Genomic DNA, 20,657 nt, shown 5'->3' with positions numbered 1-20,657 from the left:
GCCATGACTTGTGCATTACGGGATATGGATGGCTTCGACTCAAAGTACTTTGGAGTTTCGAAAGCGAGTGGGACGCGCACCAGCGGACACCCTCTTCCGTCCGTAGGTCGAGTAGAATCAATATTATATATTTCGTAGGTTGCAATTGATGTGCCTGCTGTCTCTTGCTGTGCTTCGCGCTTGTCCGAATTTCTAGCATATTCGTGTGTTCCTTCACCGTTTCTCCGAGTCTAAGGCAATTAGTAGGCAACAGGTATAAGTGGCTTCTGGTAAGATTACTATACATAGTGCTGAACAATGATCTTTGCGCGAACTTCGTGTAGCTCTCGCCGCTCCGCGCCACACTTTCCCTCATGGACGCGACTAAGGCTCACTGTAAGACGGACGTCCGCCTTGTCAAACGCGCCTACAGTTCAGCCTCGTGTAAAAAACGGTCAGACTAGTTGCAAACTATTTAACAGCTTTGTCGTTACTCTGGAGTGGGCCAGTGCGCCTTGACTCGAGCGTTATCGACGACAAGTGACGTACCGCGTGTTTACGTTGGATCGTTCAGATAATGGCAGTACCTCACCATCCCCAAAGGAAGTATCAACACGTTGTGTCGGGGTGCTCAACAGCAAATTAGCGCACAGGCACAAAGAGAAGGAAAGGCAGAAATCGCCACAGTACACCAAATGGGGTAGGACTGATCACTCCTAACTTTCAAGGCCTAATTTATCGTTTAGTAAAAGTTTCCTATTTTAGACCACTACGCCACACTTTACAGTGCACCAGGCTTATGCTCGCATCTCTCGCCCATCCCTCTATTAATCATTCTCAAGGAATAAAATCAATGCTTTCTGTTCTAATCAAGGATATTCTACAGCATACCATCCCGCTGGTCAATGGGAGCGCAGTCACCTTCCTTTTCCAAGGTTCACCGAGTAAGCCCTCTCAAGCTTCTTTCCCGGCAACTTTAGCAGCTTACCACTAAGATGTCACACTGCTTTGTCCATCAATTCTCGCCAGAGCCCTGAAATCATCCGGCTTCGAATGCAGTGTTGTAGGCATCAGGGCCATGACTCGATGGTATGTTGACTATCGTCCGCGCTCAGCATACGTTCAGCGATATATAAACCGATTGACGCGGGGAATAACATGTGCAGCAAATACCACTCTCGTAGCCCGCCCCTACGCCACACTACCTTCAAGCTGAATTCATCCATGTATCCCCCGCTACTTGAATGGTCGTATATCGATTACCATGATGGGTGGCAAAACCAGCCGATGTGAGTAAATAATTCCCATACGTGTCTACATCAATATAACTTACACTCAATACAGGGAACTTGCCCCATTCGACCCTAATTATCTTCGGTTTGAAGACACAAATAACGGGACATACGGTTCGCTGCCTCCTACCCAAGAGCCGTGTAAATACCAATACGGCTCTCTCCTTGATGGGGATCCTCAGCTTGACACTCGTTCTCTACCCCAACAAGCAGAGGTATGTTATCCCGGCTGTCTTTCTATCCCATTAGCCTCACCGTCTATCTATCACTCCCCAGCCAACAGCTCAAGAACCTCACTATGCCACCGCCGTGCCGTCCACCTCAGGCAACTCCCATGCATATACCGCGGTTCATAATGCACATATCTACCCTCCTACCGCGCTTGATAACATGTCCATGGGTTGCCGAACCGATGCGAATAATATTGATTTCTCGGTGAACAACGTAGATGATATCCCCTGGGATCCTTCCTTAGACTCTTTTCTACTAAGCCTTCATCCATTCCACCCTATTCCAACCTCCTCCATGTCGGCTCGCCCCGATACCCAGCTTCAAGTTGGCCCTTTGCTGACAACGCCGGCGCAGCCATTTGTACCATCGCCAGAAGGCCTTGTCGAGCACCCAATCACGCCCTCGTATACCCCGCTATACCATCCGATCCCCCGCTCATACTCGAATAACTCATTGACATCGTTCTCAGATGAGATACCCCGCTTACCAAGTGCACACATATCACCGCCCGCTACAAGGGAACCCTCGCCTCCTCTTCATGATCCCAAAGGCTCGCCACGGAGCACTGCCGATGTCTCCCCAGGGGACGAGCTGAGCTACGACGATGCCGTGCGTCAATTCAAAGCTACCAAACGCCAACGACGCATTGCGATCAAATCAAAGGTCATCGCATCCTCCGGCGCATCAATACAAGTGGTAGACGGATCGAGCGAGTTCGCACCTATATTCAGCGAGCACGACCAGATGTGGTATTGCAATATGTGCGGGAAAGGCATCAAACGCCATGGCGACGTTATCCGACACTGGCGGTCGTATAACTGCCCTGTTCGGAAAGCCGCAAATAGAGGAGCACCCAAGAGGCTCGTGTGCCCATTTCCCTCTTGCAAATACTCGACTGGAAGGCGTGATGGCCTTTCACGCCATCTCAACGTTCACCGCCCTGGTGGGGATTCATAACAATCAGCCTCTGTGTTATCTGAGATGTGTCGTGTTTGCTTATCATATTTCTTATATATTCTCACTGGCAGTATTCGGTTATACGGCTATACCCTGCATATACCTTATATCTCTACCTTCTTGATTTCAATTTTTCTTCTCTCCTGCCGGTGTCCACGCAGAGCGTAGCCCCTTTCACATTTCTCAAAGCAGTAGTTTTCTTACCTATTTAGGATATGACTAGTTATCTAGACATCATGGTATGCGTCGAAAGGAATCGAGCAGAGCCACTGTGCCCAGGAACGATATTAAAGTGATTTGAGTAAAGGTCGTAATCCGGGTCCTGAGTAACCTCTCGCTTCTGACAACCACAGGCTGACTGAGGCTTAGCGGCCGCCAAAGGAGGCGGTTCACGCCTTTGAGCGAAGTAATGCTGCACATTGGCTGCACATTGAAATTAGGTACAATGTTGCTAACTCGGCCATGAATGGGATCTTAGCCACGCACAACGACTATGAATGCCTTTCAGAGCCTCCCCTCCACAGGAAGGAAGGAAAGTGGGTGCAAGCACTAAGTCGAAACCACCATGGTTTAGTCCGCAATGAAGCCCCACTAGCACGACTACGGGCTAGCTGAATATTACTTAGGTGCAATTATCTATTAATTACAGAGAACTGAGTGGTACTATAGGGCGACGAAGAGCGTGTATAGATTGTTGTGGGGCGAAAGACGCGCTTTCATCTCGACACACAAAAACCTTTCAGACTTTCAAGATGAGCCCCATCTCCATGAGCTTGACGAACAAAAGCTCAGGAGTAACAGACTCAGTGGAGTCGAAAAAGACCCTGTGTGTGTTAACGGGCTTCGTTAGCTTGGCCCAGTGGGTGCCGGCGTCGCGGGGGCTGAGGTTCCAGCCAGTTGGAACCAACTCCATCCCTGCGTTAATGAGAGCGGGCACGGGCACGGTAACGGTGAGGAGCTCCTTATCACCCCACTGAATCTCTAGCTCGGCAGTCTTTACTTGGCCGGCAGCAAAATTCCCAACCTCAAGGGACACCAGCCCAGTGAGTCCCTTGTCCTTGACGTAGGTAGCAAACTCGGACAAGAACTCGGAGGGGATCTCCTCTCCAGCAACAGGGGATGGGCCGGCGGCAAACTCGAAAGGTGCCAGGCCAGCTTCATTAACCTTGAAGAAGGTGGTGTGGATGTCGCGAGTGTTAAGATTATGGATGTCCGTGGCCCTGTTCCAGGTGAGCCCATTGATGCCCATGTCTTCTTCAAGGCGGACGGTATCGTTTGGGAGCATGCCGTGGCGATGGGCAGAGTGGATACCGAAGAAATGGCTCATTGAGTGGCGGTCAATGATTGCAAGGAGAGCTTTGATATGCTCGGTGTGCTCACGGTGGAGCTGAACCTGGGCCTCAATGCCGGGGAGGCTGTTGTATCTTTAAAAAAGAGCATCTGAGTTAGTCAAGGACTCGGAGAGTTTCTCAGTGCCAATGGTTGGACGTACGTGATGCGGGAGAGCCCCATAGCCACCTCGCTGAGAGGTTTCCCAAGACCTGGGATATCAATAGGGCTGAGCGTGGCGACATCTGCGGCAGCCATTATGATGGATGGGAGTTATGCTAGTGTAATAGTATGGATAGTATTTGGAGATGATAGAAGATAATTCTCTGCAATGGCTTGATGGAGGAGGTTCTTGAGAGACATCAAGCCTTTATAGCCGTACCACTTGCAATGAAGACGAGACTCCAGTATGTGTCACGGAAGAAACAATTTAGTTATTGTTGCGTTGTGTGCGTTAGACTTGAAGCTTGACCCGAGGGGCGTCAGGAATTGTAACGTGCACCCTGAGATGGAATTGCCCATTTGTTTACTGTTCCATCCTGCCCAATCCATCATTTTAGACCTCTTAACGGGTGCGCTGAAAGAAATACAAGCCACCCAAGGCGACTAAAGTCTAACTACAGATGAACAAGTAATGCCAAAACAAGAGCGAGGCTCACCGAAATTAAATTATATCACAATCCCAGGCATGGGAGCCGTTGAATGTTAGCGTCAGAACAATGGAGACGCACCGAGATGTAAGAAACCTTGTTTAACGGTGTCCCCCATGGATGGCGGATGGTGAGTTGTAAGTTGTAACCTCAGGGCGGAGTTTATTTAAGACGTCCACAGACGCCCACACACCTGGGATATCCCATCCTTGAACAAACCGAGATTGCAAGTATCCCTCCGTTTCCTCTCCTTTTGGCCGTAATCAAGTTGCCTACCATCATGATCCTGCCGCGGCCACACATGCACGTGCCGTCGTAGGACTACTTCAGCAGCGGGCGAATACACGCTGATCAACTCCCTCCAATCCCTTTCCTCTGATCAGCCTCCGTCCTTTCTTGCTATCCACAGCAATAGTCGAACTAATCTGCCGTCAACAAATATCTCTCTGGCAGTACCCAAGCAACCTGTTACATCATGGAGGCACTGATTTCGGACCTGTCACACTACCAGATCTCAGAGTTCTTCTCGGATAACGCACCTGCGACGCAATTGCAATGCAACCAGGAAGCAGAGCGCGTCGCGGGTGCACCTGCTAGCCCCTCAGCCGTCCAAGGTGGGACCAGCTACACCGTTGTCGCTGGAGACTCCGTTGTCCAGTTTCGTGGCGCTGCCTCCGCTCTAAACCTCGAGCTACTAGGATACGTCGAGGCGGCATATCCAGATTTCGTCCCACACCACCAGCGTGCCGGCAAGCTGGGGGACCTCGACGTCTACCTGATGGATAACATAGGTGGGATCTCGATGTATCTCGCTCGAGAAGAGCTGTATCGCAACAACTTTCAACTCCTTCATCAAACCCTGCACGACTACGCCAGGTTTGTGAGCTCCAGGTCCAAGGAGCAGCCCAGCAGCTCATCTGGCCCGATGCAGGTTTTTTGCCTCTGCCTGGCACAACACGCCGGCGAACATGCCATCTCCAGACCGCGTGGTTCTACTCGATAATTACTCATCACAGCTCGTGCAGCTTGCTGCAGGCTTGCCCTCTCGCTTTCGGCAGACACTAGACTCCCTTATTGCACGTCTCCCGGGACTCTTTGACAAGGACTGGCCAATGGTGCCAAACCACACCGATCTACTGGAGAACAATCTCCATGTTGACCCCGGCACCGGGAGGCTTGTGGGCGTCTGTGATTGGAAAGACGCGCAGATCAGCCCGTTCGGGATGTCCCTTGGCGGCCTCGAGACCATGCTTGGTATGGACAGAGTGAGAAAGGGATGGTGCTACCACGCCAATCACGAAGCCCTCCGAAGCGTCTTCTGGGAGGCCTTCAACCAGGCCATGGGTGAGACCCGTGTTGACGACCGCGTCGAAGTCGCCAGATTGGTTGGGATCTTTCTAGCGCATGGATGGGAGTACAACGAAGCGGATGAAAAGGTGGTTGTGGGGGAGGGAAGCTACGGATTCATGTACCTTGACGCTGCGGTGTTGGGGAACTTGGCCTCGACTTCGCAATGATTTGCGTTCCATTCATGCGGGTACTTTCTGTCGAACCATATGCATGTACGCGAGTCCATCTACACTGAGCTCGTTGTGGAATGCCATCATCGAGCGCTCATGGGCGGCAAAATGACCCCCTTTGTCGTGTTCCTTTTGGTACACGACGTGCGAGTCCAACTTCACAGTAAAACACACTCCACATATTGGATATGTAATGTTAGCAATCATATGTTATCCTGCACACTGTGTAGGGAGGAGCATTATGGCGGACGGCAACAGGGGCAGTGGGCGCCTGTGGGCACGAGTAACTGTGGCCTCTGCTCCTCTCCCATCAACAACATGATTGGACCGACTGGACTGTTGGAACCGACCCCTCTTCCTAGCAATTTTGAGCCGAAAGTAGCCTCTTTATCCGAGAAATGCAAGAGCTCGTACGATCGCGTCGTTTCTCTCGAACAACGTTTGATGAGCAGTAATCTGGACCATCGGGATCTTCCTCCAATTCGCGTTTTAGGCTACATTCTGCTGGAGCGGCTTTCGCCCGGAGGCATTGAACACCTTGCCCGCTCCATCCAGAGTTGCCCTGATTCGGACGACGCATCTTTGCTTCAACTTGGTCGATTCTACGCAAAATATTTTCTCAAAATATGTGACTTTTTGCCCTCCGTTCTGCCATGTTGACCCCCCTCTAAGTCTTTCCTAGTTTATAGGCAACAAGGGAGAACTCCGGCACCGTCTCACCATCCATCACGACCATCATTCGATCCAAAGCGTGAATTATCCTTAGTCTTGTTAATGTCTCCTGGGAGTCTTTCTCATGGGTCTGCTAGACAACTGGTGCGTGTCTTGTCCAAAGAAGAATGTATCATCTCATAAACCTCCTCACTGACAGATCCTTGAGCGCGATGATCACCGTGATCTCATCGCTGGCGACTACGATGACAAGTACATGACGCCTGAAGCATACGAGTATCATGCGAAAGTAAACCGACCTACCGTCCCCTTGGAAGCCGCACATATTATCCCGGAATATCTAGCCAATACGCCCGCCGAGCAGTTGTCAAAAGAACAAGAAGCTGAAGCAGACCGGTGGCTTGGATCAGATGTGGCCCCAGATGCTAAGGTGTGTCTTGTGACTGTCCACATCGCTTTCGATTGCTAACACATTTCGACATTGGCATAGATTCATAAGCTATCCCTTATGTGGGTCATGCTTCAGTACTTTGGGGGTGAAGATATATACAATGATCTCAAAGGAGACCGCATTCACCACCCGAGTAACCTTCTCTCTCTGGCACAGCATGACCACCATCGCTTTGACTATCAAAGCCTTTGGTTCGAACCTCTAGTATGCTATCGATATTTCCCTCCTTTACTCAGCAGTAATTGGTCTTCTAGAAACAGACTAACGACGAATATCACTACAAGCTATGTGTTGCCAGTGTATTGGCACGCCCCACAGGCCGTGATCAAAAGCGCATTGAGCAAGTTGTTTTTCGAGACAAGACTGTAGGAGACACTGTGATTCCGGCCCCAAATCCGAAGTACCTAGCCCTTCACGCTGCCTGCTGTCGTATCGCCCGACTGTCTGGAGCCGCCCTCATTTTCGATGAGCTCCACGATGAACCGGGCGATTTCGCCGGCGCAGTACCTTCGCCTGCGATGTTTGACGCAGTATCGGCCCGCCTTGAATACGACACTCGAGGGCCGCGAGTATTAGAGCTGTTATCAGAGGTGCAGGATCATGGTTAGATTTTCGCGGTGGGCTCTTTATTATCGAGTCTTGTGGTCGCAATCATATAACATTACCGCACTTGTTCAGTTTTGTATAGAGGAAGTCATTCTAAATAATTAAATCAACCCTGAAAAAGGAAAATAAGAGCAGACGCTCAACGATATATCACCCAGTTTGTTCTAACGTTGAAGATCAGGCGGAATAAGGGCGTGTGGTATCTGTGGGCGTAAGGTGATTAATGAATCCACAACACTCACGCACTGCCATCCTTAGGACTACTTGAGCAACTCAGAATGTGCGCCCATCAGCTCCCTCAATTCCTTTGCTTACCAGCCCCCCATTCTTCCTTGCTGTCCATCGGGGTATTCATGCCACTTCAGGATCAACAGATATTTCTCTTAATTGGTATTCTTGAGTAAAGCATCCTGCCACATCAGGGAGACATTGATTTCGGACCTGTCACGCTACCAGATCTCACAGTTCTTTTCATAGAACGAGCCTGTGACCCAACACCAATGCGACCAGGAAACAGAGCGTATCACGGGCGCGCCTGCTAACCCCTCAACCGCCCAAGGTGGGACCAGTTACACCGTTGTCGCGGGAAACCACGTCGTCCAGTTTCGTGGTGCTGCCTCCGCTCTGGACCTCGAGCTCCTGGGATATGTAGAGGCGACTTATTCGAGTTTCGTCGCACATCATCAGCATGTCGGCAAGTTGGATGGCCTTAATGTATACTTGATGGATAACATAGGTGGGATCGCGATGTATCTCGCCCGTGAAGAGTTGTATCGCTACGACTTTCAACTGCTCCGTCAAATTTGTGCGACTACGCCAGGTTTGTGAACTCCAAGTGCCATCATCGAGCTCCCTATATGCATTTTCGTCTCCAAACATTTCATTGAGATAAACAGAGGCATCGCCGTAGCTAATACCCATCCTTTCCAGGTACGACACCAAAGCATGGTCCCTTCTTCCCAAACATTTCTCGGAGATCCCCTACAAGGTCATCTGGCCGCTCATGGGCGGCAAAATGACCCCCTTTGTCGTGTTCCTTTTGGTACACGACGTGGCCTGCGCCACGAGTCCAACTTCGTAGCAGATTAGTAGGGGATGTGCGAGGGCAGCAATATGGTTGACTCACGAAATTGGATTGCGCACAATTTCTTGAGGGAAATACGAGAAACCAGTTGGAACCTTGGGTACGAGTTTGTCCCCGAAATGCTTGTTCTGTATAACTTCGTAGTAGATACGGGTAGACGCGGTCGGACCGGCGCGAGAGAATAGGTAAATAGAGACCCAAGTCAAAACTGGCAACTCTTCAACAAAAGAAGTACAGCCAAAAAAGCAAATACGCACCTTCATCGTCTTCCCAAGGATAGTTATCGGTCCAGCCCACTAATTTTTCGTATATCCAGGCAAGGAGAGCAACGGGGGAATCAGCCAGACCGTATCCTAGCGTTTGCGGCCGCGTGGATTGAATGGCAAAGTATCCGCGGCCCTTGAGAGAGAACATGGCGGATCGTTCCAAGCCAGCTTTCTCATGTGGCTTGTAAGGGGTTAGCGCGTATCGCAGGTAGCTTAACGGTTGATACAGTGGGTGAGGTGACAACGCCCTACGAGTCACGATGAGTCGAGCGTGTTACTTAAGAATAATAAGCTTACATCGGCATGTTGGTGTGCCATGCCTTGGATGCTTTCCCGCCGTATTCACTTGCTATCTGACGCGTGATCTGGGATGGATGGTTAATGTGCGAACGGGCAAAATATTATCCCTTGCTCACGAGAGAACCCCAGTCGCCTCCTTGAGTCACTATTGAGGAAAGGTCACTGAGTACGAGTGTGGCTAAATGAACTACAAATACACGTACCATACTCATTATAACCCAAAGACAACATCAACTTGTGGCCAACCTAACCCCCAATTTGGTTTGCCTCTGACACGAGTCAAAAATATGGCTGACCTCCGCGTACTGTGGGGTACTAAATCCTTTCTTCTTGGGAGCCTCAGAAAATCCGTAACCAGGCAATCCTACGGCTACGACATGGAAGCTAGGCCCTTCTGTTCCTTTGGTTAAGAGCGGCAATATCTTTCGAACTTCGATGAAGCTGCCAGGCCCTTCAGGTCAACGATTGATCAGTCGTAAGCTTAACGTAGACGTATGATGTTACTTGCATCCATGGACGAACAACAACGGAATGGCTTTCTCATTGCTGCTTTCCTGGTGGACATAATGGACGTTCAACGTCCCGTGTCCTTCGACTTCGATATCCCTGGTGAATTGGGGAAGCTCGGCATTCAACTTAGCTTCATGCTCGCGCCAGTCGTAGCCATTACGCCACCTATCCACGAGCCGTTTGACATCTTTGAGGGGGGTGCCGTAGTCCCACTCCACATCTTCGAGTTCGTCAGGAAATGTTGCAAGGTCGAGCTTGGCCTTGAGTTGTTTCAAGGCATCATCCGGGACAGCAATTTTGAACGGTGTTGCACCTGGGACGGACATGATAGTAAGCGTAAGTTGAGCAACAGGAGGTCATGCCTTTTGTACCGTGATACGGTTCTCATATGGAAGCCCCATGGGGTAGAAGGAAGCGGACGCTGACTCACAGTGAGTAAGTAATGTGCGAATGTACAAGGGTCACCAGTCATAAGATACTTCCTCCCCAATGTATTCAGGGGCGTGGTCAAGCGAGAAAATGAGAAGCCCACTATGTACATCAAACTACATCTTGTGTGAGGCCTTCTAACCAGGCCATGGGAGAATCCCGTTGACGATCGCGTTGAAGTCGTTGAAGTCGCCAGATTGGTTGGGATCTTTCTAGTGCATAGTATAACGAGGCGGATGAAAAGGTGGTTGTGGGGGAGGGAAGCTACGAATTCCTTGATGCTGCCCTCGAACTCGCAATCTCGCAATGAATTGCATTTTACTTATGCGGGTAATCTCCGTCAAATCAATGATATGGACTAGACTCGATCCCATCTACGTTGGTACGTAGTTCCTTAGCGCGGGAGGAGGGGATGGAGAAAGCAGTCGGAATACTTACCGATACAAGAACGCCGCTGAAATCGAGTCTACGTATGGACGTACGTGAGTCCATCTATACTGATCTCGTCGTGGAATGCCATCATCCCGGAGCTCCCTATAAGCATCTTCTTCTCCAAACTAAACAAAGGCATCGCGGTAGCTAATACCCATCCTTTCCAGGTACGACACCGAAGCATGGTCCCTTCTTCCCAAACATTTCTCGGAGGTCTCCCACAAGGTCGTCTGGTCGCTCATGAGCGGCAAAATGACCCCCTTTATCGTGCTCCTTTTGATACACGACGTGGCGAGCTCCAAGAGTCCAACTTTAGCGAATGAGCGAGGAACAGCGAATAGACGAGGGAGCAATATGATTCACTCACGAAATTGGATTGCGCACAATGTCTTGAGGGAAATACGAGAAACCAGTTGGGAGCTTGGGTAGTGGATTGTCCCCGAAATGCTGTTTTTGTACAGCCTCGTAGTAAATGCGGGTAGATGCGGTTGGACCGGGACGAGAGAATAGATAGATAGAGACCCAAGTCAAGACTGACGACCCTTCAACAACAAAGGAGTGATAGCCAAAATAACAAACACATACCTTCATCGTCCTCCCAAGGATAATCATCGGTCCAGGCCACCAACTTTTCATATATCCATGCAAGGAGAGCGATGGGGGAATCAGCCAGACCGTATCCTAGCGTTTGAGGCCGCGTAGATTGAATGGCAAAGTACCCATAGCCCTTCAGAGCGAACATCGCAGAGCGTTCCAAGCCAGCTTTCTCATGTGGCTTGTAAGGGGTTAGCGCGTACCGCAGGTAGCTCAACGGTTGATACACCGGATGAGGTGGCGACCCTCTAAGAGTTGGCGATGAGTCGACCATGTTAAAATTGATTGAGAGTCAGAATTTTACATGGGGATATTGGTGTGCCATGCCTTGCAGGCTTTCCCGCCGTATTCACTTGCGATGTGACGCGTGATCTAGGATGTACGGTTAATGTGCGAACGCGCAAAATATTGCTCCTGGCTCACGAGAGTGCCCCAGTCGCCTCCTTGCGTCACTGTTGAGGAAAGTTGGTTGAATACGAGTGCAGGTAGTTGAGCTACAAGCACACTCACCATACTCATTATAACCCAAAGACAGCATCAACTTGTGACCAACCTAGCCGCTAACTTAGTTTGCCTCTCTGATGTGAGTTGACAATGGCTGACCTCCGCGTGCTGTGGGACGCTAAAGCCTTTCTTCTTGGGTGCTTCCGAAAATCCGAAACCAGGCAATCCTACGGCTACGACATGAAAGTTAGGCCCCTCTGAGCCTCTGGTCAAGAGCGGCAATATCTTTCGAACTTCGATGAAGCTTCCAGGCCCTTCAGGTCAATGGCTAATCAGTAGAAAGTTGAACGTCGAAGTAAAATGTTACTTGCATCCATGAACGAACAACAACGGAATAGCTTTCTCATTGCTGCTTTCCTGGTGGACGTAATGGACGTTCAACGTCCCGTGTCCTTCGACTTCGATATCCCTGGTGAATTGGGGAAGCTCGGCGTTCAACTTGGCTTCATGCTCGCGCCAGTCGTAGCCATTACGCCACCTGTCCACAAGCCGTCTGACATCTTTGAGGGGGGTACCATAGTCCCAATCTACATCGTCTAGTTCGTCGGGGAATGTAGCGAGATCGAGCTTGGCCTTGAGTTGATTCAAGGAGTCGTCGGAGACGGCAATTTTGAACGGCGTTGTCCTTGTGGGAGACATAGTTGTAAGTGTAAGTTGAGCACCAGGAGGTCATATCTTTTGAACCTCCAATGCAAGCCCCATGGGGCAGAAGGGAGCGGGTGACTCACAACTATTCATAATGACTAGTATGCCAAGAAGTATCTGATACCCACGTAACCCTGAGTTGAAGGTATGCACACTCGCGCTGGTACACTATTTGTGTGACATTGATAATATAATAATTGACTGTGTGAAGTACTATACATTTTGAAGCACCACGGGTAGAGTAGATAAAGAAGTAGCTTAGGGTCCGCCGGCCAAAGCAATGATTTTCGCAACAGCTTGTTCTGCTGTCGCCATGATCGCGCCTTGTGGATTTCCCATGGGCATGGAAGGTATCTAAAAAGTAACGTTAGTTCACCCCATTGCGTCTCACGAAGACAATCAGGGGAAACGTACAATGGAAGCCTAGAAGAATCAAGATCATGAGTTTCGGAGATGATATATACGGAGGGTAGCGACTTACATCCACAACGAAGAGATTGTCAGTACCAAAGACCTTGGCGTTGGCGTCGACGACAGAGTTCGACGCGCTTGTTCCCAACTTGTTGGCACCGATCCAATGGTTGGAATTCATATTTCCCTAGAATAACAAAAAGCATGAATATCATCTCCCGCATTAGTAGAGACGACCTACAGTTCCGTAGTTGTTGACTAGAGTGCGAGGATCAGCAATGCCATACTGTATTGGGAGGGTGAAATAGACGTACCGTATGCAGAGATGGTGGTAGTGTTATCCGGAGTGATCAACGTCAATCCAGACACTGGTGAGGTAAGTAAAGGAGTGCTAGAAGATCTTGGCGGAGTTTCTCACCATTACCAACGCTGGCGACGATGTCGTTAATGCCCTGCAGTAGAACTGCCTTGTCGATGGGGTCGGTGAACCACGGTTCAACCAAGACACGAGGGCGGAGGGCTACATCAATTCCGATACGGCCCTTTGAAGTGATACCCGTGGATCTGCAATCGTCATTAGTCAAGCTCTATCAGATATTTGTGAAACCGTACAGGTATGTTGTGATGGTGAAGATTTGAGAAGTGTTATAAGGGTAGGATGTGGTAACTGAGGCAGCGCCAGGGCGGACAGTGCCTTGAAGCTACAGTGGGTCGGGATTAATTGATTCTTATTAGAGAAAAGGGGGCTCAAGCGCTTACCCATCGAGTCTTTCCGTCGCTACCACCATACGCGCGCCAGAAGTTCATCCTGGGTGATGTTTCGTCGCCTCAGATTACAACTCATTAAGTCTGAAGTGCTTACCTTGGGGAAGAGGAAGCGAAGACACCAGACTGGCTGGAGATATATTGAGCGGCGTCTGCTGGTCGGGGGTCCGACATAATTTCCGCCCAGTTCTCGTATGCGTCAATCTCGGGGTGGGTGAAAACCAACTGTCGTCGACTCAGTATGCGTAGATTACCATAGAAGGGGACTACTGACGTTGATGGAGGGGTTATCCTGGACATTTTCACCCACCGGAAGGTTGATCCATTGCGCTTGTGGTGGCATCTTGGGGCCGACAACTGAGTCGCCCTGGGCAATGGTAAGCATGTCGGTGGGGCCAATACCAGCAGAGAAGAGGAGACGAGGGGATCCGAAGGAACCACCAGAGAGGATGACGCGACCGTTGGGTGTTACGGGGATGAAACCATTGGGTCCGAGACTCGTGTCGTTGGTCTGAACACCAAGGATCTTTGTGCCGTTTCGGATGATGCTATTAACGAAAGTGTAGTCGCGGTATGTGAAATTGGGTCGGGCTTTCGCGGTCTTGAAGTAGGTACCGGTGGGGCCTGTACGCTTGCCGCCTTGGAACTATTGGTTGAATTTAATGTCGGCAATTCACAGAGTAGATGGTGCATTGCAAACACGTACGAAGAATGAAGAGTAGCCATACACGTGGTCCTTTTGGTTGGGCTCATCGTTGATAGTGAGTTGGCGATAACCTTGCGGGTCCAGCAACCTCTTCGCTACATTGAACGATTGCGGGAGGTAGCGAATTCCATCCATCGACGAATGATCTGTGCTGGGAAGACGGGTTTTCATTTTCTGGGTATATGGGGCATGATTGGCCCAGGAGCTAGGCCATCCATTGGCCACTGAGAAATCAGAGTCGGGGGGATACCAGTACAAACTAGAGTTGCGGAGTTAGCACGGGCGAAAATTCATGAAGTAGGTCACATACCCGCCATTGATAGTACTTCCGCCACCTAGGAGGCAGCCAGCGAAGACGTTGATATCTAAGAAGTGTTAGCACCCCGAGCGAAACAAGAAGAGGAATCTGCTTCTCACCCCTGCACCACCAGAACTGATTGCCGTCCGAGAACATGGATTCGAACAGACCTGGAACATCAAATTTGGTGTACTAGATGATTTAAGGGGTCAGACGACCTCGATCGAAGCAAGAGTAGTCTGGAGGACTCACTGGTTGTCCAGCGAGCCAGTCAGGTTGGTAGCGACCTCCCGTTTCCCATGTAGAAGGACCACCACGCTCGAGAAGTAAGACCTTTTTGCCAGTTTCGGATAAACGATCAGCAGTAACGAGACCACCCGGTCCAGCGCCAACGACAATATAGTCGTAGGGAGTAGCCTGAGAAGAAACGCATGAGGAAACCTTAGTTTTCAGACAGAGTGTTGTCCCTACCGAAACAGTTGGTTGGGAGGTAGGGGTGGTGGGCGGTTGGGAGGTGGGTGTTCCACTGCCGCCGCCGGTACCACCAGCAGCCCAGTTATCATAGTCTGCTTGACTCGCGTGCGCATCCGCGTAGCTGATACCGAAGAAGCCAACTAGCGATCGACTTCTTAGCCATGCTTGAATGGGTGTAACAAACGGAAGGTAGACGTACAGTCAGTGTGCTCGAGGAAGTCGGAGTTAGGGTTTGAGGGAGTAGTAACCGGAGCAGAAGAGTATGCCCAAGCCAAGACACCTCCACCAGAAACAGGGAGAGAGCCGCCAGTACCCCAGTCTATAGAAGGAGGAAAGGGTCATTGTAGCTTTAAGTGGCACGAACGTGGCACAACTTACTGGTGCAGTTTTGGCATCTGAATACCCACTTCCAGTGAGTAGCGTTAACCATCGTGTGCTGCAAATCTGTGATGACCGGTCCCGCATATGGACTACAAGTGCCTGAATGAGCCAGAGATTCGTTGTTTTAGAGGTAGGACATACGTAGGTTGGTCATATGTACTGCAAGCAAGAATACATCAGCGCAAGAATTCGACACAAACTGCCAGAGGAACGCACGCAGCCATACGCGTCGAATGGACAACTGAGTTGCCATTTGGCCAAGCGACCAGGAGTAGATTCTGCAACATGGCACCACCAAGGGCAAGACCGACCCATTGTCCAGCGATCGGTGATGTGATCGAAGCAATGAATTCCGTGGGGTTTGAGCCCGAGGTCGCCAGAGGGGGGAGGACTATGCCGTAGGAGACACGATGGACTGGGTCGGTAATCCCCATAAAGGGGATCCCGGTGTCGGGATCGATAAACGTCGAAGCGACCTGGGCAAGGGCTACGAAACACCCTTTCTCAACATCAAGTAGTCAACGAACGAACCCTAAACCACTCACCCGAGCCCGCGCAGGCCAAAATGCTCAAACCTACGCGAAGACGCATATTTGGAGGAAAGGATGAGGTTGACTACCACACGATCGCCAGTGGTATTTAAAACACTGGCTTCGAGCCTGAGGGTATCTGGCGAATAGAAACCGAATGCGAAGAACATCCGTCTGGGGCATGGTTATTCTTGTTCAGTTGGCGTCAGGGGATCGAGGATTCGCTCTGGTACGCATCGGATGGTGATGGAAGGAGAGGCTAATGGCCCACAACGCGGAAACAAGTCGGACTGTCCCGACGGCCTTGTGACCAATCGTTGCGACTGTATTAGTTCGCTGCCCTGTTATCATATATCCCGAGGATATGACGCAGGCACACAGGTTGCTGCGACTGAGTGGGGGATGGATGTATGATCACCAGGGAAGCAAAGTTGTGATCATTTGCGTCAAAAAACAGGATCCACGCTGGTTGTCTTTGACGTGGCTATTCTGTAGGCAAACCGATAAAGTACCGATCTATATCCTGCGCCTCCAACGTCGTGCGTTGCTGCTTGATGTCGACAAGTTGGAATCGTTTAAATAGGCCGATTATCGAAAAATAGCGGGGGCACCGTGGGCAGAACATATCCCTCTGGGGAAGGAGCTCATATACCCGTCCGAACCACCCGTGGTGCAAGAAGAGGTCGACATAGCGAAATGTGCCGAGGATTATGTGCATCAGTTACCGGGGACGTCGCCGGGGGGAGACATGTACTGGGTATACAGTTTCAGCAAAAACTACCACACAATTAGATTGTGGAAGCGATTACTTTGATCATGAAGCCTACTGTACCTCGACGTTGAAGTTGAAGAGAAGGATGGCGAACTTTATCCCACGTGGTACAGTGATCGAACAAACCGAGAGGCGCCCGCCAACTTGCCTACTGATTCCACAACTATCCTCCAGATCGGTACCAAGGCTGTATGTGTATCAAAGAACACGCCATTCGCAAGCGAAAAGCCACCGATCCGCGACATCGCTTGCTACTTCGTAGCCTCCAATTTTTGCTCTTCAATTACATAGTCCTTATTCCTATAAAACGCCGTGCAGATAACGAACTCCATTCAAAACATAAGAGGCCCGTCATTCGGACCGCGGAAGTCGTGACGTCGAAAAGGACATACCTTTATCGCCGCAGGTTAATTCCTTCATGGCGTTCTTTGGAAGCACCATATTGCACCAGTAGCTTCTCTGCACTGAACCGTGACCCACAGCAGTAATACTTGTATCGGCCACTCAACGACTGATGTAACTCTGCGAGAGCGTTCGCCAGCGGTATGAGCACCAAAATTGGCGTTTCGCTTGGAACTTACCCAACCCCAGGCATAGGACGTCAGCCTCGGCTAGACATACGTCTAAGTCAACACAGCTTGAGCCGTGTACAACAACCGCCGAGCGAGGCCCTACCGGGCCACCTTCACGTTTGATAACTCTGCATGAAATGTATATCCCACCCCCCCGCAAGTCCAGGCATGGACAGGGTCAGAGCAGACGGCAAGGATCAATTTAATGACGTCACGAGACCAAGCTCACTTGTGCCAATGTCACCACGTAAGTCTAAGGCGGTCGTTCCCATGTCGTGGAAGGACCATGATTAATCGATTAGGTCAAACTGTCAAAAAGAAAGCATTTCAGTAAGCAAAATACATCCAAACTCTACTGTCCGCATTCGGTGTTGATGTCGTAAAATATGTGAAAGATCAACGGAAAGGTTGTGTTTAATACCCAACACCGATCAGGTAATCCGATAGACCCAGAACGATGCCGCTGGTCTCTGCGGCCTGGATGGGTGCATGGTATATCGCCACCAATATGGCCTGCTTCGTCTGCACGAGGAACACGCCTGCGTCCTGAGGATGAGATCTTGTGCGTGAGCGAACTGCACAAGGGATCGAGGAGCGAGGCGGCGACTTACTCCCTTTTTCCCAATTACGGTTCGATCCTCAGCGATGGTAACGAAGTACTTTACGCCAGCTATTCGGATGCCATTCGCGCGGACGTGATCAAAGTCTTTGTGCGCAGCGACAAGGGCTGCTTGTTCTTCGGGGCTGATCTAATATAGCGTGCTGGGAGTGAGTCACCAACAGATGGCGTAGGGACTGTATTACCTGGAGTCCAGACGAGATAGCCCAGACGCCACCTTGCTGCCCAAGGATGGCTGCCTGTGACACTTTGCCAGTGCCAATGAGGTTGTTATCGACATACGCTGCAGATAAACGGTCAGTAAAGCGCATCGGGTGAGTGTGAAGCAAGCTCACCTTGCCAGGACATTTCTACTTGCTCAAAGAATAGTCAAGCTGAAGCAGATAGTTTGGAAGTGAAAGGCTAAGGCAGAGATGGTCGATCAGATATCGCATCGCTAAATGAATAGAACATCACGTGATTGGAGTTCTCCTGTCCGCCAGGTACAGCCAAGGGCGGTATTTGGAATGACTCTGGGCGCGGAATGGATCGCATTTCTGTGACCCAATATCAATGCTACACGCAGGCTACGCGACAGTACCACACAATTATAAAGTATGTGGTATCCGGCGAAATGTCGACCAAGACTTGATGGATCATGTTTTGCATCACGGCCAACACTCAGGTAAATTGTGTTGTTTCCTTCATGTTTTCGGAATTAGAGTATAGCTCAGTTTTCTGCGGTGAAAGTATCCAGAGATTTGTACGATATTTTGCTCGCCCCCTTTCTGCTAGGACAGAAGGGCGATAGTATGAAGTGATACTAATAATGATCGCCGCCGGTAGTCGAGCGTTAGATGACAACGGTACAAGACACAACAATAAAGAGAACATCTATCCATGATCTTGTACCTCTGATAACAGTTCAAAATTGCTAGGAAGAGGGGTCGGAAGTAAGTCCAGTCGGTCCAGTCATGGTGAGGACTAGAGAAATTCGCAAGTCCACTCCATCCTCCGACGGGACGCGCCGTATCCTTCTCTGTACGGTCGTCGGTCACTGTGCCGCCTCAATGAAATAGACGGCGTGGTGTACAAAATCATGGCTATTCCTTACGAGGAACAACAACAGATTGCTGCAAATCCCACAAACATATAAGATGGACATCCATAGGCCATCTGGATGAAGCGCCCGCCGTTATGTTGATATTCCCTCGTCCACGTGCCGAGTTTTGCTAGCGTTTCACTTTCAGCGTTCCAACGTCTGTGGCTGAAGCAACCCCATTTTCTCCTTCTCTTCTACTTTCCTCTGCGCGACTGGTCATTCTCATTCTGCGGCGCCGTTGGTTAGTGTCCAGGCCCTGACCTGCCTCTTCCTGGCTGACTTGGACGGTTCTACCCTCCAGACGCGTCCTTGCACTTGAGTTTACGTCGTTTCACTCCCTTCGTACCACCGACCGCCCTTTGGTCACTGCAATACCTCCAATAGACGTCCAGGCTCACGGACCACCCTTGCATCGGCCTCATCGACTGTGCAGCTAGTCTCTTAAACGGCTTACGTCAAGTTGGGCTGCAATCTCTGAATCGATTATGTCTGCATCAGCCTCACCATCTACCTCTACCCCACCTTCTTCGGTAGCGGGCCCAAGCAACACAAACGGCCAGAGAATGCTGGAGAATGATGAAAAAAACAGGTGCGGACGTCCCCTGGCCGTGCTTGTCGGATAGCATGCCTAATCTACTCAACATTCGCGTTGTCGCAGCGTCGTAATCAAAGTCGGGATGGTAGGAGATTCACAGATAGGAAAGACGAGTTTGATGGTCAAGTACGTTGAAGGAAGCTTCGACGAGGACTACATTCAGACGCTGGGTGCGTTCATCTCGCCTTTGCCTCTGGTCGTGCGTACTTACACGGAGGAACAACTGATCAGGCGTTAATTTCATGGAGAAAACTATTTCAGTGCGGAGAACGACCATCACATTCTCGATATGGGATCTTGGCGGGCAGCGCGAATTCGTCAACATGCTGCCATTAGTGTGCAACGACGCCGTCGCCATTCTCTTCATGTTCGATCTTTCACGGAAATCGACACTGAATTCAGTGAAGGAGTGGTATCGGCAAGCGCGGGGCTTCAACAAAGTATGTATCTCGAGATGATCTGCGGCTTGAACCCGTTTTGATCTCTTCTTTACAGACCGCAATTCCATTTCTGATAGGCACGAAATTCGATACCTTCGCTACCTTCCCGCGAGACGAGCAAGAAGAGATAACGAAACAGGCCAAGCGTTTCGCCCGGGCCATGCACGCATCCCTCATCTTCTGCTCTACCTCCGCCTCCATAAACGTCCAGAAGATATTCAAGATCGTACTCGCCAAGGCCTTTGATCTTAAATGTGTGATACCCGAGATAGAAGGGGTTGGCGAACCAATACTCATTTATGTGGACGTATAGCTGGGATGCATATGAGGGAGTGGGGATGTAAGGAGGGCATAGTAGTGGGGTGGGGGTCGCTGTGTCAAAGGTGTGTTGAAATACGATGAAAGTAGGTTTGGGGAAGTGGGGTGGTGTTGTTGCGTTTGCGGCAGAGGGATAGATTGAGGTGTGTAATATGTTGGTTCCCCTTATCAACCCGCTGACCCCCTTGTGCTGCCATTCGACTTGTCGTGTTCCCATTGGATGTTCGTCTCCTAGCTGAGGTGA

General features: G+C 50.3%; 9 protein-coding genes across 9 annotated transcripts; 4 read left to right on the top strand and 5 right to left on the bottom strand.

The window, feature by feature from the left end:
- Positions 1–1,203: 1,203 nt before the first annotated feature.
- On the top strand, positions 1,204–2,459 carry PC9H_001943 (uncharacterized protein; the record flags this gene model as incomplete). The annotated part of the gene is made up of 3 exons (XM_036771589.1): positions 1,204–1,268; positions 1,324–1,486; positions 1,548–2,459. 3 exons carry the CDS (start codon positions 1,204–1,206, stop codon positions 2,457–2,459), a joined length of 1,140 nt encoding a protein of 379 aa, XP_036626210.1.
- Positions 2,460–3,198: 739 nt separating this feature from the next.
- Positions 3,199–4,046, bottom strand: PC9H_001942 (uncharacterized protein; the record flags this gene model as incomplete). The annotated part of the gene is made up of 2 exons (XM_036771588.1): positions 3,199–3,883; positions 3,952–4,046. The coding sequence occupies 2 exons, from the start codon at positions 4,044–4,046 to the stop codon at positions 3,199–3,201; spliced, it is 780 nt and encodes a 259-aa protein (XP_036626209.1).
- Positions 4,047–4,913: 867 nt separating this feature from the next.
- On the top strand, positions 4,914–5,955 carry PC9H_001941 (uncharacterized protein; the record flags this gene model as incomplete). Its single annotated transcript, XM_036771587.1, has 2 exons — positions 4,914–5,318; positions 5,464–5,955. 2 exons carry the CDS (start codon positions 4,914–4,916, stop codon positions 5,953–5,955), a joined length of 897 nt encoding a protein of 298 aa, XP_036626208.1.
- Positions 5,956–6,732: 777 nt separating this feature from the next.
- PC9H_001940 (uncharacterized protein) lies at positions 6,733–7,689 on the top strand (the record flags this gene model as incomplete). The annotated part of the gene is made up of 4 exons (XM_036771586.1): positions 6,733–6,774; positions 6,830–7,060; positions 7,121–7,285; positions 7,336–7,689. The coding sequence occupies 4 exons, from the start codon at positions 6,733–6,735 to the stop codon at positions 7,687–7,689; spliced, it is 792 nt and encodes a 263-aa protein (XP_036626207.1).
- A 544-nt stretch (positions 7,690–8,233) lies between these two features.
- On the bottom strand, positions 8,234–10,173 carry PC9H_001939 (uncharacterized protein; the record flags this gene model as incomplete). The annotated part of the gene is made up of 9 exons (XM_036771585.1): positions 8,234–8,540; positions 8,605–8,760; positions 8,814–8,979; positions 9,029–9,285; positions 9,335–9,402; positions 9,454–9,482; positions 9,541–9,583; positions 9,634–9,788; positions 9,846–10,173. 9 exons carry the CDS (start codon positions 10,171–10,173, stop codon positions 8,234–8,236), a joined length of 1,509 nt encoding a protein of 502 aa, XP_036626206.1.
- Positions 10,174–10,855: 682 nt separating this feature from the next.
- Positions 10,856–12,445, bottom strand: PC9H_001938 (uncharacterized protein; the record flags this gene model as incomplete). Its single annotated transcript, XM_036771584.1, has 8 exons — positions 10,856–11,018; positions 11,076–11,241; positions 11,294–11,550; positions 11,607–11,674; positions 11,726–11,754; positions 11,813–11,855; positions 11,906–12,050; positions 12,132–12,445. 8 exons carry the CDS (start codon positions 12,443–12,445, stop codon positions 10,856–10,858), a joined length of 1,185 nt encoding a protein of 394 aa, XP_036626205.1.
- Positions 12,446–12,709: 264 nt separating this feature from the next.
- Positions 12,710–16,186, bottom strand: CDH1_1 (substrate-specific activator of APC-dependent proteolysis; the record flags this gene model as incomplete). Its single annotated transcript, XM_036771583.1, has 20 exons — positions 12,710–12,805; positions 12,866–12,874; positions 12,933–13,049; positions 13,104–13,120; positions 13,177–13,230; positions 13,281–13,426; positions 13,475–13,563; positions 13,622–13,670; positions 13,725–13,852; positions 13,902–14,273; positions 14,334–14,592; positions 14,644–14,698; positions 14,751–14,823; positions 14,884–15,048; positions 15,103–15,245; positions 15,305–15,424; positions 15,484–15,575; positions 15,628–15,645; positions 15,703–15,973; positions 16,066–16,186. 20 exons carry the CDS (start codon positions 16,184–16,186, stop codon positions 12,710–12,712), a joined length of 2,394 nt encoding a protein of 797 aa, XP_036626204.1.
- A 1,588-nt stretch (positions 16,187–17,774) lies between these two features.
- On the bottom strand, positions 17,775–18,327 carry PFY1 (profilin, required for normal timing of actin polymerization in response to thermal stress; the record flags this gene model as incomplete). Its single annotated transcript, XM_036771582.1, has 4 exons — positions 17,775–17,906; positions 17,972–18,109; positions 18,165–18,262; positions 18,315–18,327. The coding sequence occupies 4 exons, from the start codon at positions 18,325–18,327 to the stop codon at positions 17,775–17,777; spliced, it is 381 nt and encodes a 126-aa protein (XP_036626203.1).
- Positions 18,328–19,545: 1,218 nt separating this feature from the next.
- SPG1 (septum-promoting GTP-binding protein 1) lies at positions 19,546–20,408 on the top strand (the record flags this gene model as incomplete). The annotated part of the gene is made up of 4 exons (XM_036771581.1): positions 19,546–19,649; positions 19,719–19,825; positions 19,887–20,095; positions 20,151–20,408. 4 exons carry the CDS (start codon positions 19,546–19,548, stop codon positions 20,406–20,408), a joined length of 678 nt encoding a protein of 225 aa, XP_036626202.1.
- Between the last annotated feature and the right edge of the window lie 249 nt (positions 20,409–20,657).

Source organism: Pleurotus ostreatus (genome assembly GCF_014466165.1).
Source record: "Pleurotus ostreatus strain PC9 chromosome Unknown scaffold_10, whole genome shotgun sequence".
NCBI lineage: Eukaryota > Fungi > Basidiomycota > Agaricomycetes > Agaricales > Pleurotaceae > Pleurotus > Pleurotus ostreatus.
This window is presented reverse-complemented; position numbering and strand designations above follow the sequence as displayed.